The 17442-nt window shown below is 39.0% G+C and overlaps 1 protein-coding gene across 4 annotated transcripts in view; it reads left to right on the top strand.

The window, feature by feature from the left end:
• Positions 1–17442, top strand: part of ACACA (acetyl-CoA carboxylase alpha) — a 244316-nt gene that overhangs the window by 147203 nt on the left and 79671 nt on the right. For all 4 annotated transcript variants that reach the window (XM_069602731.1, XM_069602732.1, XM_069602734.1 and 1 more), the window contains 2 exons: positions 3503–3658; positions 5432–5578. In XM_069602731.1, the coding sequence (XP_069458832.1) occupies positions 3503–3658; positions 5432–5578 (303 nt within the window). The remainder of the gene's footprint in view (positions 1–3502; positions 3659–5431; positions 5579–17442) is intronic.

Raw genomic sequence — 17442 nt, 5'->3', positions numbered from 1 at the left:
AACTACTCCCCCTGTCCTTTCTTTTATTAGAAAGCTCTGAGATTTCCCTCATGCTGGCCAGTGGTGACAGGGGCATGAGAGGCACAAATGCCTATATTCAGGGTTTAGGAGAAGGAAATGGCAACCCGCTCCAGTATTCTTGCCTGGAAAATCCCATGGACAGAGGAGTCGCGCAGGCTAGAGTCCATGGGGTCGCAGAGTCAGGCACGACTAAGTGACTTATGTTTGGCACAGCAAGTATAGTATTTGAAAAACAAATGAGCTGCCTTCTGCCTGAGGGAGCTCCCTTCTTACCACGGGTCCTGTGTATGCAGGAAGCCCTAGAGAAAGGGGTCTCCCTCAGGCTCTTCAGCTGAGATTCAGTGGCCACTGCCAAGTGTGGATGCAAGAGCCCACAGCTGGAGGAGGGAGCTAACGAAAGAGCCTCTAACTCAGTTCTGGCACTCCGAAAGCCTCCCTGATGCTTATCAGCAATTTATTTTTTCCCTTTCTGTGCTCTAGTGAGTCGTTACACGAATCTAAAACAACGTAGGACCGTGCGTATCATTCAGTCGTTTGTTCATTAATTTAGCATTTATTGACCACTTACGATGTATCAAGCAGTAGGGATACAAAGGTAAAAAGTGATATTTCTTCTCAAGAAATTTACCCATGATGGAAGAAGACAGATAATTAGTTTCTCTGTTGTATGGTTTGATTTGTGCCATCAAAAAATAAGTCCATGGTTCTAAGGGAGCAGACTGTATAGGATCAGAGATTTTTTTCCAGGAGAAGCCCTTTTGATGGCCTCTGGTAAAAGATGTGTGATAAATATGTGCATATGTTCATGAATTTGTAAAGTATATACTTTATCCATTTTTAATGACTATGGCCATGATAGCAGAAAATGGAATTAACTTAGGCAACATAGATAGATAACTATCTAATATACATCTAATGTGTATCTGTTATAACAGTTATCTATGTTATCTATCATTCAGAGACTTCCAGGGCCATCCATTGTTATCAACCTCTTGTTCAAGAATAATTTTTCATTCTTTCTGTCAACAAGAAGCAAGGTTGACTGGCTTGAGTTTCATTTTATTTAACTTTCCATGTATAGTCTTTGTGGTATTAGCTATCCTGAGCACTGATGTCAGGCAGTCAGAGTAGGGAGATTTGAGTAATCCATTACATAAGTCCATTGATTTCCAATGTTCAGTGTAAGAGAGAAATATACATTTCAAAATCATCTTTATTGAGATAGAACTTAGACGTAATAAAAGACACTCATTTTATGTGTGCAGTTTAATTCATCCTCAAATTGCACACACCTGTGACCACCATCCCAGTCATGATAGAGACCACTTGACACCCTCAAAAATTCCCTTGTTCTCCTTTGCAGTCAAAGGTAAGGGCACCCTCCTCAGCCCTAGCCACCCAGCAATCTGCTTTCTAGTTTTACAGAGTAATTTTTGCCTGTCCTGGAATATCAGATAAATGAAGTTAAACAATATGTGCTATTTTGTGTCTTGCTTCTTTTGGTAAACGTAGTGTTTTTGAGAATCATCCTTGTTGTATGAATCATGGGTGTGCTCCTTTTTGTTGCTGAGTAGTGTTCCATTTTATGGATATACCAAAATTTTTATATTCATCAACCTGTTGATGGGCATCCAAGGTTTTATTTTTCAATTTGGGCTATTGTGAGTAAAGCTGCTGTGAACATTGATTTCCAAATATTTGTGTAGATTTGTTTTCATTTGAGTAAATCTATGAGTACAATTATTGGGGCGTAGTAAGTGTAAGTTTAATTTAACCACGTTAAATTCCCACCAGCAGTGAAAGTATCCAGAGCGCTTTCTCCAACCTGCTTTCTCAGTCCACAGCTGATTGAGTGACCTGCAAGCAAAAAGGTCTGACTTTATTCCAGACCTTGCAAAAACTGTACCTGTTGGTCTTGTCTTTCCTAATAGACAGGAATGTATTGGATTGGCCAAAAAGTTTATTTGGATTTTCCATAGGATCTTATATAAAAACCCAAGCAAACTTTTTGGCCAACCCAACAGTTTTAAGAACCTATTACTTTTGCGCTCTCTCTCTCTTTTTTTTTTTTTCCCCCTTATTTTGACTTGGGTTATCTCCTCTAAGTCCAGTTTTTACATACTTATACCCTAGCCTCACTTAACACTTCAGATCTCTTGAAACATTTCTATTTCTGCCTGCCACATTACTAAGACATTGCTAATTCTACCTCCCACCTGGGGACTTTCATCATTAGCTCTGTGGAAGAGGATTGGGAGCTCGATTCTGTGGGTCTTTAAGCAGTCCACAACAGAGTGTACCCAGAATAGGACCTGATTGACAAGTAAGTAGAACACGTCTGTTCATTTTGATCTAAAGGGCTAACGATTTACTTACTTGAACTGTACCCAGGATTTAGGAGAATACCTCATTCTCTCCTGGTGCCAGTTTAGCAGGCCTGCAAATCTGTTCATTAATGGTAGACTTAAGCTTATATATTTTAGGCCCGAAGAGATAGGTGGGTATACACACATACCCTCATTTCCCAGTCTCCATTTGTATTCACTGCACTGGGTATCTGAGTTTTATGTATTCATGCATAAAGTGCCTAGCTTAGTGTCATACAACCTCTGGGCACTCAATAAATATTAATTGAATTGAAATAATGGCATCCCTTATAAATATTCATAAGCAAATAAAACTATCTAAATATATGAAATATGAGGTACTCTTCTAGAAATATTTGAGTTAAAATGATTAAAAACTGGTGTGGTGATTTTATAATGTGACAAATATAGGTATTGCAGAAGCTAGTCACTAGTTGTAGACACAGTATACTGGGGGAAATATAAATGTATGTGTATTATATTTAATAAAATATATATACTTTTTACTAAAGGCTCTGTCTTAAGAGCTCACAAGAATCAGCTAGCTAGATGGATGGGTAAAATCTACTTGTGTCAAATCTTTGAAGCCTTTGTGTAGCTAATTGTACTTATGAAGTACCTTCTGAGCCAGTAGACTGTAAAGTATAGGTGACCTGGTAGAGCTTTGACCTGGCCTTCCATCTCTGAAGATAGAACAGAGTTCTCTTTGGTGCATAGCTGTTCCTCAACTTAAATACCAAGACTGCTTAGTTGGTTAGTTGACCTTCGCTTCTGAATATGGAATTCAAGTCATTTTGACAGGCAAGCACTATTAGTCTGTCTCTGAAACATGAAATTTACTCTGCTGCTTTCTCGTTGATTTCCACTAATTCAAAAGTGAGAGAAGGAGCATGTGATTTGTGGTTGGTTACATACCATTTTTTGGAGTTGGTTAATCTGTAGAGGTGAGAGTACCATGTACCCAGTGTTAAGAGGTGTATCTTAGCTATTCAACTCACCAAAAATGTGTTTCAAGAAATAACATTTGTGAAAAAAAGTCCCTCTAGGCAACTCATGTGATTTTTTTTTTTTTCTCTTGTCTGTTAATTCCCCATGCCATCCTCTTTTTCTTGCAGATCATGTTTCAGGCATATGGAGACAAACAGGGACCATTACATGGAATGTTAATCAACACTCCATACGTGACCAAAGACCTGCTTCAATCCAAGAGGTTCCAGGCACAGTCCTTAGGGACAACATACATATATGACATCCCAGAAATGTTTCGGCAGGTAAAGGTGGCTGCCTGGGGGCGGGGGCTCTGACGTGTGCCCGAGAGAAAAGCTTTTTCCTGAATTTTCATCAGATACAGCTTACACTGAAATAGGACACTTTCAAAAGGCAGGAATTGTCTTGACTCTGTTCTCACTTCTTTCTTTTCTGGGGTTGTGACTGCTAGCTCAAATGGTGGATGGTTCTTTATGAATGAACAGGAAGAAGGTTGAGGTTAGAGGCCTCTGTTGCATAGAAAAGAGTAACTGAGACTGTGCACATCTGATGGTAGTTTATGATGACCTCTGTGAGGACTTACATTCAGCTGTCTATTTCCAAAGCCTGTATTCAAGTCAGAAAGAGGTTTGAAATTCTGGTTCTCATTTTCCAAGATAACCCAGGTCTCTAACTGATAGCCTAGGTTAATATGATGAGAATCAGTATATAACATATACAAATGGATATAGAGTGCATGGTACATAGTTTAAGGTATCAGTTCTTTTGTGGGAGATTTATTACAGTGGAATAAAAACTAGTGTGAGAAAATACGACATTATGAATCTCATCCTCCATATGAAAATAAATTCCTTTGATCTGTATGGTGAATCATGTCTAGGCTGCAGATTTTTCTTCCATCAATAGAAGGCAAGAAAAGTGTATCACCAGCAGAAAATGCAACAGATAAAGAAGAAGGTATCAAAAGAATACTGAATTTGTCCTTAAAAAAAAAATCTATGAATATAGAATTTTCCCGTCTTCTAGTCAAAAATACCAGCATTACCACATTTGAATTTTAATAAAGTGATATATGTGGTCTTAGTAAATAGTCTATTTGTAATTCCTGTATTATTCAGAAATAGGAGATTTCCATTATGTAGCCATTTGTTTACAAGGTCTCTCTCTCGACACATATCTGTCTTCATTCCGTATTACTAGTATTGTCAGCCTATAAGTTGAGTGTCGAGTCTGTTCCCTAGTGCTGGCGCCATAAACAGAAATCACTTTCTATGTAATTTATCCTATAGAATAGACATAAGCACAGTGATTTGGACTTGTAGGTATGAATGAGTCACCTTGGTTTTAAATGTTGCTCTGAGCCACGCAGAAAATACAACCGAACTAGTTCCCACTCCATGCCGCGTTCATTTTGGTAATATGAAATTTGAAATGGACATCAGAATGGTTTAAAAATGATGTGTGTCTCTGTTCTCTCATATTTGAGCAGACTTGATCTGTACACGTACGAACAATCATCCACCTCTAGTGTGCTAATTCCCATGTATGGGCCTGTAGCTTTGAAAATATACCAGAGCATGCATCCCCTGAACCTCTAGTAGAAACTCTGTTCTTGTGTTCTTGGGTTTGCTTTGTATTAGCTGAGTGTCAGTCAGTTTCCTGGTTATTCTTCTATGGCCAAGTTTCTCTAGGATTTTTCTTCCTTTTTTAAAGAGGTATTGCTGCTACTTTAGTTTTTTATTTTAATTTTCCCAGGACATTGTTAGGTCCATTGTGTTTGTTAATGGCCTCCTACTGATTCATGATCCCTCAGTATGTTTTAATGTTATTGGCAAAGCATCTGATTTGGGGCATGTAAAAAACGTTATGTGAAAAATAACTACAAGTCTATTTTAATGGAGAATGAGAATTCTAGAATTTGGTCTAACATTGAGATGCTCAGTAGAATGCTTGGAAAAAAAAAAGAGCAAAACTAAATTGACCATGTTTTCATATTTGTTTTGTCCATGTTGAAATGCTGATTGTTACTGATTAGTAAAACTTTTCTCCTCCTTTAGTCCCTGATCAAACTCTGGGAATCTATGTCCTCTCAAGCATTCCTTCCACCGCCCCCTCTGCCTTCAGACATACTGACGTACACTGAGCTCGTGTTGGATGATCAAGGTCAACTGGTTCACATGAACAGGCTTCCAGGAGGAAATGAGGCAAGTCCTGAAGGTTCCCCTCCCCACTATCTCTGTGCCCACTAATACCAACTATCTATGGAGGTGGTCCTTAAACAGTATTAAATAAGGTCTGCGTGGCCTAGGCAGCACTGGTAGAAGTAGTCTAGTCTTACTGAAGCAGAAGCTGTAGTCCTCTTGGCAGGATTCTTTAGCCAGAGAACACAGACTGGACAGCAAGGACTGTCCTTAATTGTTTAGGTGTGATAATAAGCTTACATTTTTTTAAACAGTATTACAATTTTGCTTTATAAAAAAGAGTATTGTCTTCTGCTAGAGATGCCTACTAAAATAGTTACTGATGAAATGAGCTAATGTCTAGGAGCTGCTTCAAACGTATGTAGGGATGTGCGTGTGGGAGTGCAGATGAAACAAGACTGCTCATGAGTTGTTAACTGAAGCTAGGTGATAGGCACGCAGGGGTAGGTTCTTCTCTCCATTTTTGTGCATGTTTGAGATTCTGAGATTTTTCTACGATAAAAGCCTTTAAATATGTCTTGATGTTTTTTCTTATTTGGATCCTTACTGGTGTATGGTTTTTAGTATGTTCTTCCTGCTCAGGTAATTTTATCTAGTGCTGTTGTGAGCATGAGAGATATTTTCTTCATAAAAGGGCTCCATCAGAATCAGGAGTTTAAACATCAAAGGAGGTAACAGAGAACCCGTGACTCATGTGTTTTTGGCTTTAGATCCCTTTTTCCTCTAGAACACTGGTAATAATGATGTAAAGTCATATTCTGCCCCATGCATTGAGATTCTTCCTGATTCTAACTATACTTCCAAAGTACAGTTATAACAACGATAACACTAGTAATAAGCCTAAAATGAGATGTGTTTTTATATTAACCTTAGAAATCATCCCTGGATAAAACTGGTCCCTTAGAAGGAGTAATCTCTATCTGAGTGTTCACCATAAACAGACTGGGTAGACCTTTGGAGATAAATGCAATTATTTCCCGTTTTATTCAATATCTTTTTTTCAAAAAATTTTGCTTAACATACAAGGTGCATGATTATTTATTAAGTATACCGGGGTTGCCAAATTTAGATTGTTTGGCATTAAGATGGATGCAAGCATTGGACCCAATTGGACTTGTAGGAGTTCTAATCTAATGCCTCAACAGATAGCAAAAGTGAGAGGCTAGGGAGGCAGGATGTATTGAATTTTGACAAGAGTAGGTATATGTGTACTTGTTAACACAGAAAGTTGCAGCAGAGGTTTATGCCACTGTGTGTAGCATCTACTTAGTGAAGCCCTCAGCAGAAAGAAAAGCCTCATTGTGCTGGACTTAAATTCTGACTCACTGAACAGTATCGTCTTCAGGAACGGAAGGCACCCTTGTGAACACGGGACTGAGAGAAAAACGCTTTTAACTAATGTAATTAAAACACAAAATGAGGTTTTTGGCCACGTGAAAGCTAGCCGCAGCACCGTATAAAACCTCTTGCCACGATCTTTCTGTCCTGCTTTCTCTCTGCTCTCATTCTGTGTTTGAGCGAGTGGAGACTGGGGGAATAGTGAAGTCCCAGAGGGACAGAGCTCTGTTCTTGCTGAAATTACAAGCACAGAGCTGCCTGGGCATGAACATGTAGTGTTTACTCTGCCAGTATGAATACAAATAGTCTTATTATACGGGACTCTGTACCCAAAGACACACACACACACACACGCACGCACGCACACACACACGAATAAAAAAAATTTAAAGGTTTTTTTTTAACCCTTGAAAGACTCAACAAACCTTGGTGGAAAAGGGCTGTCTTCACGGCACAGGACTATGGCTATGAGCAGTAGACCATGTGTTTTCCTTTGCTCAGTGCTTTAATAATAATTTTGAAATCTAGAAATCGAATCATACTAAAATTCTTTTCTTTTTGCTTTACGTCAGTTTTTACTTTCATCTCGTCCTACTCGTTTCCCTCCTCGTTGCCCGTTTTCTTTGTCCTCTTTTCCTTTCCATTGAATGACTGAGTAGGATTGAAACTGAACATTAGCTTGCTGTTTGAGTCCTTGAGCTCTGGAGGGGTGAGCTGTTAGTGACTAATGCCCGGCATGGCTGGTGAAGTCAGTCAGTGGCCAGCACTAGATTACAGGGCCCCCACATGACAGGAATGAGGTTGGGGTTATTAGTATCAGACTCTGTGACCGAGAGCTGGGACGTACAATGGAGCATGTCCACTGAGAGACTGACCGGTCTGAAGATGGAGTTTTAGCAGTCAGAACCCAGAGGGACAGCCTTGCCTAAGAGGCAAGAGGGTGGCAGGGGGATGTATTTCCTTGTGCCGAGCCCAGTTTTATCAGGGCAAGTTGACTTTCAGCAATTGCCATTTAATTTTCTTTGGCCAAAGAGACAAGTTTGTCATGAGCTTGGCGCTCTACATATTATCCCAAGAATAATGTGAGGGGAAGGAAAAGCGCTCATGCTGATGAGATCGGGAGCAAATCGGTCCAGTCCCAAAGAGAATGGGCATCTGAACAGAGCCTTGAGAAATAGTTTTATTAAAGACAGGGATAAAAAAAATGACCTGTTAATGTTCCAAGAGCCAAGTCGCGATGTAAAAGCAGCGATGCTACATAGACATTAAATCATCATAATTGGTGTTCTCCAAAGGTGGCAGCTCCACCGGGTCATCATGGTGGGTGATACTGCATTACCTTGAAGGACTGGAGTTTCTGGGTTTCAAAGCCAGCCCACGGATATAAGGCATACAAGTAAAACAAGAGATTCCTGCAGAGTTTCCCCATGAATTGAGATGCTTCTCCCCATAATCAAAGGCAGAAAGCCTGCACTTACCAGACCATTGGCTAGGTGGGTAGCCAGTCTTTCTCCCCTATTTTTTTTTTACTTTTTCCAGGACAGTAAATAGGTAAAATGGTGATGGGACCAGAACTTGGAACAATTCAGTTCCATTTAGTTTTAGGGAACTTGTTTGCCATTTGAGGAAGAATATTGGCTGTTTCAGCGGAGATGTGACCTGCATTTCGAACACTGTGGCTGTGTTAAAAGCAAGAGAAAGAGAGCTTTTTTGAGGTGGTGTTAGCTGCTGTCTCTTTTCTATTTTCCTAGTTGTCCCTTTCCCATCGAGAGATGTAACTGAAGGAATGCCACCTTATGCATGATGAAAGCTATAGGAGAATACATTTTTCTCATTGTCAGATTTTGAACGGCATTACGTTTAGTATGAATTTAGAGTAGGAATAAAAAAGATGTAGACCAAATCTGTGAATTGTGTTCCTTGCAAATAGCTCCAAAGATGAGTTGTCTAGGATTTTTTTTTTTCCTAATAGTTTCAAGTAAAGAAGAAAATTGAGGAAAATGTGATTGCAACATAGACTAAACTGATTTCACGCTCCCGTGATGGGCACTGTATGTAAATACGCAGCTGGATGAATGTGTGCTGTTGAACCTAGATACAAAAGAAGTCACCACGTCTCAATTTGGGGGGAATTGTTTTCTTTTTCCTGCCAGTTTGCTAATCCATTTTGATCATTTGGTAGAAGCTGTAATTGCAGGTGGGAACATTTTGAGTAACAGTTCACAATCCAAGGCAGCTGCTTTTCACACCAAATCCTGTTATTAAAAGGCTCAGGCTAAGATCAAGCCAACGGCTGATAACCGACTTGACGGAGAACAACTTAACTTTGCCCGGAAGGACAAAGAAAGCACTGGCCTTCTTGAAACTGAGTTCTTACTTATTCTGAAATGTTATTAGCATCCTTTTATTAAATGTCCTTAAACTGCTCTGTGAACTACATGATGAATCTCCAAACCAGGCAATGATGAAAGATAGGATAGACAGGTACCTTTTATAGCAAAATTAGTGTGGATAGAAATGAGGGCCTTGTTTTCCTTACTGTTTCAGAACACAGGCTTTTAAACAATATGAATCCATCCCTTCCCTCTCATTGCTCCTGTCATAATGAAAAATGGTGATAAGAAGAAGATGCTGTGTCTAGAAGCAGTTATAATAATTAGGTTTAGGATGTGTACTCTGAAAAGGATTGGTAGTTAGAGACTGGAATTCTTGCATGGCACCTCATTATTTCCTTAAACTTTTTTCTGGGGGTTAAGTGTGTTCCAAATGGAATGCAATTTAATGGCCACCTCCACATACACACTGCCAGGCTTAAAATTGCAGTGGCTACAAGACTTTGCTTTTTCAGATGGGCACTAGGTGTCAGGGTTTTTCCTTCTCAGCAGTCTAGCATTCAGATGAGCCTCTTGAATTGTCCTGCTTTGGGAGGCAAATCTAGTGATATCCTTCTCTTTTTTTCAAATGGTCTGGTGGGCTTTACCTCATTTTCCTAGAACGTGCCGTTGCGTTTTTAACCCTTTGGGTGGAGATCTGTTGAATCTTATATCATGACTGCACATTTGCACGGGAAACATTTTTTTTAGGGGATGATTGAAGAGGGAGAAAAGTAGTATAAATTAAAGTTGAAAGGCTAGCTGCCATTCTGACTGGTATCTTGGTTTCAGCTCTGCTTTATATTCTGAGAAATGAAATGGTGCCGATTAGGAGTTCAGTTCTAAAACTGCTCAGCCCAGCCCACATTTAGTTGTCATGTAATTGTTGGCAAAGCACTGTTGTCCAGTTCTACCAAAGTATAAGCATCTCTTTGATTTTTTTCTTTTAACTACAAAATATTGCAAGCTTATAGAAAAATTGGAAGAGAGATATGATAAATATCCCTGCATGTATTGACTAGCTTAAACAAATCTTACCATTTTGACCCTGCGCCTCACTGATTTTTTGCCATAGTCCTTTGAAATCTCTCATCTGAGTATAAAAACAAAAATAAAATGTAGGAGTTGGATAAGGAAGTTGGTAAGCTTATATAAGTCTGAAAGATTGGGAGAAATTAATTAGTAGATCCATTTTGACAGTTCTTAGGCTGGACCTCTTAACCCAAAGGACCTCTTATTTTAGAAAAAAGACCATAACCTTCTATCTTAATTCACTTGGTTGACATTTTCCATACCCTCAAAGGAATTGCTTGGGCTTTCCTGGACTCTGTTCCTAGTGGAACCCATTATCCTTTGAAACTGACTGGAGAAAGCATTTGTGGGCTTGAGTAAGGAAAGGGTTGAGCGTTTCTCATGCAAACAAAACCCAAATATTTTTCTGTTTTTAACATTAGGCCTTTGCATATTGTTTTACTCGATTTAACCTCAGAATAGCTCCAGAATGGGAAGCTGATTTGAGTGTATTTTCCTGTGCTTTTGTCTTATTCCTTTGAAATCAGTTTACCTTTTCATGCTGGGTGTGGAAATTGAGTCCATATCAGTGATTTAGATATGTATTGGAAAAGAGGAATGTTTATATTGTAGCATGCTGAAGGTGAGCTATGAAATAGACCTGAGAAAAGCAGATCTGAAAAACAGGATCATGGTCTGTGCACTGATTGTTCAAGTTATAAAAAGAGACTAATGGTCCTTGCCACCAGTCTGTCCCTAAAGATAGAAGAGTGTTTGTAAGTGCTTTGAGATCCTCATCAGAAAACTATCACATTCCACTGATGACATATAAACATTCATCCTTTGCACTTATTTTTCATCAAGGACTTTAAAAAACAATTTTGAATCCTTTTAGCCTAGCAAGATAGGAATTTCAAGTATGGAAAAAGACAGATTATGAAATACATGGTAAGATAGTTTTATTTAAAATTACTGTGTACATTTCTTCTTTTAGCCTCTAAGTGAGCATGTTTAGTTACAAGTCTTTGAAGTGATCTTTAGGACCAAAGTTGAGTCCCTCATGAGAAAAATAGGCTAATTTTGAAAGCTAGGTCTTCCTGCCATGGAATTACTTCTAATGAATTCCTAACCCTTTTGGGATATGTATAGTTTTCTTCCAATTCCCTCTTGATGCCTGTCATTAGAGCTGGAGAGTTCCCATTGGTCCTGATTCATTTCACTAGTAGCAAAACAAGGCCCAGTGAACTTGACTAACTTGGAAAATCCTGATGTATCCCTTGGCCAACCAAAGTGGCACTTGCAGAGAGGGCCCCTCTGTGCCTTTCCAAAAGTAAGTCCTGGGACTTCCCTGGTGGTCCAGTGGCTAAGATTTTACCCTCCAACGCTAGGGGCATGGGTTTGATCCCTGCTTGGGGAGTTGGGATCCCACATGCTTCCATGGCCAAAAAAACAACAACAAACATAGAAGCAATATTGTAATAAATTCAATAAAGACTTTTTAAAAAATGGTCCACAGCAAAGAAAATCTTAAAAAAAAAAAGCGAATCCTAAAGATAGCCTTTAAACAAAAGGGTGTACTTGCTAGCATTTTCATACATCTTAATTTTTAAGACTTTACAGAAAAAGGCTGTGATAGAGTACCCTACGACAAGTAATTTTACAGCTCCAACTAGAGGCAATAATGAGCATCAGGACAGCAACAGATGACACCAGAGGGTGAGGTGTGGTGTGGAGCATCAAGAGTTCAGCATTAGTTCACGTGCTTCATAGGTGAGGCTTCCTCAACTGCGGTAGGCCAGCTTGGTTAATTTCCCTATCAAACCGATTACTCCGGTGCCCCGTCTCTCAGTACCACTGGCTTGTATGTGCTCCATTGCCTGTATTTTTTAAAATTGGTATGTGTATTAAGACATTTTGTGTACATGTGTTAAAAATCAGTCTGGTTTCATGTACATATGTAGTACAGGAAAAAATGATTCCCCTGTTTAAAATGATTGCTTCTAATCTTTGGTAACATTTTTGAAGAATTAGCCTCTGAGAAGAAAGGTTTTTTTGCTCTCAAAATGATATTTTTCTTATCCTTTCGTCGCCTTTGAGAAGGGTTGAGGTAAGTTTGTTCAGCCATTTTTGAATTATCCAAGCATGAAAAAAAAGAGTTTTTCAGCTGTTAAGGAAATTGTTTTCAGCTCTTTTATGTGATCATATGACACTAGGCAATGGGACATGATATCCAGCAGATAATACAATATGGAAAGGCATTGACATTATTTTCACCATGGTTTTTCTGAATGGCACAGATTAAGTCAAATATTATAATTCCTTATGGTTCAAAAATACACCTTTTAAGACCTATACAGTATTTTCTAATATTTCATGAGGTATTTTTTTCCCATGAGGTTCTGAGTTTAAATTGCAATTATTTTGGTAGTATCAATTAAAAGTGAAGATTTAATACTCTACCCAACATACAAAAGGAAGGAGGAAAGGCAGCATTTTGTTATCTGTCTGAAAAGGAACTCCACTTGAGCTTGCTTCTCTCTTGATCTTCGTTTTTTGACCTTCATGATGCAGAGGCTGCCTACATCTGTTCTGACTCTCATGTTCTAGGATTCCTTGTATATCTGCCCAAGGACCTTGTTGGATGGTCATCTTCCTGGCATTAGCGATAGAAGCACAAAAGTCACTGGAGGCTTTGCCAGAAACACTCAACTTTTAGATTGTCAGCATGGAAAATAAAGCTTCAGCGTCTGAGCCACAATCTAACCTGTATCTAAATCCATATAGAAAGATATTATTATAGCTGAACTCAAAAGTGTGGAGATATAAGAAAGGCAGGCAAGGCAAAGACATTCCCTTTCTGCTTCCCATGGCAAAGCTAGACTTGATGAATGCTTCTTACATCCCTGAAAACAAATTCCTGTCCCTTTCTGCCCCTTAGTTTTCCCTTCAGATTTCTTTATAGAGCTTAACATTGTTGTTTTACTTTGTGACAACAGCAGCTTTGGAAAGCACAGGGGGGCACGTGTGCATATGTACACTTGCACATGCCGTTCACACTGATAGTACAATTAATGTGGATGTCAATTTGGGTGTTAATTTTGGGTCATGATTAGTGCTGACACTTTGTGTCAGACTAATGGCATTTATGGGCACCATCAGAATAAATGTTAATGTTATCATGTTTTTATTATCTGTTATAGTAACATTAAACCAAGGTCCTCCCAGGAGAAAAAAATACATATATGGATAGATAGATAATGCCTTTCTGTATCGCTGGTGTTACTCAGCGAGAAAATGACATTTCAGGGCAGAATCCTAATCACTGTTTGGAGCATCAGAAATAATGATCACCTCTGATCGGAGGTTGTGAATAATTCATTCGGTTTGATTTTCACGTCCTGTCCAGTGATACTTTTCAAACCAAATGTGTTTCTACAGGAAAATAATGGTCCCACTTCTTATGGAAATACTGTGGCACAAATCATTTTACCCACATAAAAACAGTTAAATAAGACTGTTCTCTGCTGCTTGCCTTCTCCTCCCCAGCCCCCTTCTCCCTCGTCAGCGTGTGTTTATTCCAGGATCCGACTACGGCCAAAGAAATATTTTCTTCCTTAGAACTTGTATAAAGAAAACAAATATTTATTTCTGCTTATCCTCACCTTCTTCGCAGTAACTCTTTTGATCCTCGTCCCTTTCTCACTTTAAGGTAATTAGTTTAGGTGGATAATCCTGTACCTAAGAAGCCTGCTAATTGGAACACTGTTATCAAAAATAACCCGAAATTAGATATTTTTATTTATTTATTTTCTTCAAGCATATAACTTTTTTTTTTGGTAAATGTCATTTTATTTATTTATTTATTTATTTTACTTTATTTTACTTTACAATACTGTATTGGTTTTGCCATACATCAACATGAATCCGAACCGGGTGTACATGAGTTCCCAATCCTGAACCCCCCTCCCACCTCCCAACCCATACCATCCCTCTGGGTCATCCCAGTGCACCAGCCCGAAGCATCCTGTATCCTGCATCGAACCTAGACTAGCGATTCGTTTCTTACATGATATTAAATATGTTTCAATGCCATTCTCCCAAATCATCCCACCCTCTCCCTCTCCCACAGAGTCCAAAAGTCTGTTCTATACAACTGTGTCTCTTTTGCTGTCTCGCATACAGGGTTATCGTTACCATCTTTCTAAATTCCATATATATGCGTTAGTATACTGTATTGGTGTTTTTCTTTCTGGCTTACTTTACTCTGTATAATAGGCTCCAGTTTCATCCACCTCATTAGAACTGATTCAAATGTATTCTTTTTTTTTTTTTTAATTTTTATTTTTACTTTATTTTACTTTACAATACTGTATTGGTTTTGCCATACATTGACATGAATCCACCACGGGTGTACATGCATTCCCAAACATGAACCCCCCTCCCAGCTCCCTCCATGGCTGAGTAATACTTCATTGTGTATATGTACCACAGCTTTCTTATCCATTCATCTGCTGATGGACATCTAGGTTGCTTCCACGTCCTGGCTATTATAACCAGTGCTGCAGTGAACATTGGGGTACACGTATCTCTTTCAATTCTGGTTTCCTCGGTATGTATGCCCAGCAGTGGGATTGCTGGGTCATAAGGCAGTTCTGTTTGCAGTTTTTTAAGGAATCTCCACACTGTTCTTCATAGTGGCTGTACTAGTTTGCATTCCCACCAACAGTGTAAGAGGGTTCCCTTTTTGCCACACCCTCTCCAGCATTTATTGCTTGTAGACTTTTGGATTGCAGCCATTCTGACTGGTGTGAAATGGTACCTCACTGTGATTAGATATTTTTAAAAATAATGAATTATGGCTATATTAACGAAACTAACTGGCCATAAGTGCCTAGAACCATTGGGTGAGTCTGTGCCTGGGTTACACAGTGGTCAGAGAAGTCAGTGGCACTGCCAGGGCCCAAAAGCCTGAGTCTGAGACTCTTTAAGACCACAAACCCACCCACTCTCCCAAGCCCCTTTCAGGCCACGTGTTCTCCTTTTGTTGCTTCCTTAGCTCTCTGTCCTGGAGTGTCCATTTCACTAGGTTTCATTGCATAGAAACATTGGAGGAGGAGAGGAGCCAAAAACAAGGGGATTCAGTGATGGAATTTCCTTCAGTTGTCATTTTTAAGGCAGCTTGGCTTTAGGTGAAATCAGTGAATGTTATATTCCTGATCACATCATCACACTTGTGTATGCTTTTATATGGCAGTTACAGAATTTTCAATATAAAACCTCCTTTCTGTGTATAATATAGATAGACCCTGTCCATATAAAGTAATTTGACTGAAAAACTTAATGGTGTCCTAATTAAACAGGAGGCAGATATGACTGTCTTCTGAAGTAATGGCCCAATCCTCTGAGACAAAGCTATTCTTAGATAGAATATTTTGAATCATTTCTCCTGAATGCTGTGACCCTTTTTTTTCCCCCTCTCTCCCTCTAAATCGAACAAGAGCAGAGGGAAGCACTTTTCAACCTAGTTTTCATCATCAGACAGAAAGTATTCTGCATTCAGAAACCATTTCCAGTATCAAATTCAATTCTGTCAAGTGATTAGTTGAGTTTGGTAGAGAATAATTTAAAAACACAACGCTGGAAATGGCCGTGGCGCTTCTGCACTGAAGGAGGGCAGTTGCTGTGCTTGAGTTGCAGGCCCCTTTTCAGTGACTATGCAAGGCAGTGTGGGTTATTGTGTTGCGCGTCTCCGCAGCTGGCACAGACCTGCATCTGTTGACAGCATGCGTTCCTACCCAGGACTGCTGGAAGGAACAGGGGAGCGGGTGAATTGATACCTTGCCTGCCTATCAGTGGCAGACGTCCTGTACATATGTTTATAAAGCTCTTTAGCCCCCTTCAAGATGAAAGGCTCTGTATAAATATGAGCTTTCGATTTTAGTACATGTTTGTAATACATGTGGTACAGTCCTAAATATGTATTTAGCTGATAGGCACTGTTCTTGTCTATTGTACAAATATTGACTTTAAAAGTATAAATATGTATTTAACCATCAGACCAGAAAAACATTGAAGCAGTTACTTCTCAGGTAGAGATATTAATATTGTATAAACCTATATATGCATATGTTTACATTATACCACATCAGAGCAGAGCATTTCTTTAAAAAAAAAAAGAAAAAAAAGTCAATGAGAGCCCCAACAGAGTTCTTGATATTCTGCTCCCTTTAAGGTGAGTCTTGATTTTACATTTTCATATGTTTATTCCCTTCTTTCTAATTTTATATAAATGTGATCTGTTGTAGTGTTAGTAAAACCTAGTGTCAGTTCCTCTCAAACTTGAGAAATCTGTTAGGTTGGTGAGAATTTTTTTTTCTCCTTAAATTTTTTTTCTCACTATGAAAATGTTCAATGCACAGTAAAATAGAGTTAATAATATAAGCTCCCATGTACCTATTACCCAGTGAAGAAACATTTTGTAGTGTTTTTTTTTTTTTCCTTTTTTCTGCCCTGCAACATACAGGATCTTAGTTCCCCAACCAGGGATTGAACCCGTGTCCCGTGCATTGGGAGTGCAGAGTCTTAGCCACTGGACCACCAGGGACGTCCCATCTCCCTCTTCCAATTTATAAAATTTTTAAGTTATCAAGGCGTAAGCATATTAAAGAAATTTGGAAAATGGAAACAAATTCAAAGTCCCATCATCCTAAATTACTATCCCATCTTGCTGTTTTCTTTATTTCTGTTCACTCTACTCCCCAGCATGCTTTGCTTTCAGAGAGAGAGAGTGTGTGTGTATGTATGTGTCTTTGTGCTGTAACGCTGTGTACTTACTGTATGCCAGGTGGAAGATTCTAAGATTTAACATGTTTTTGTCTTCACAGCAGACTAGGTTGTTATTACCCCATTTTACTGATGAGGAAATTCAGGCATATAGAGATTAATATCTTACCTGAGGTTATGTGGCTAGAAAACGGGCTGAATTTTTATTCTGTCAGAGTCAGATTCCATTAGATTCAGATTCATTGCAGCTGGTTTCTGCATCCGTGTTCTTAACCACTGCCTCGTTGTTCCTCTCAGTTATTAGAATATACATGCAATCTTGTTATCCTTTGTTGTTGTTCAGGCATTCAGTCATGTCTGATT

Source organism: Ovis canadensis, chromosome 11 (genome assembly GCF_042477335.2).
Source record: "Ovis canadensis isolate MfBH-ARS-UI-01 breed Bighorn chromosome 11, ARS-UI_OviCan_v2, whole genome shotgun sequence".
In the NCBI taxonomy this organism is placed as follows: Eukaryota; Metazoa; Chordata; class Mammalia; order Artiodactyla; family Bovidae; genus Ovis; species Ovis canadensis.
This window is presented reverse-complemented; position numbering and strand designations above follow the sequence as displayed.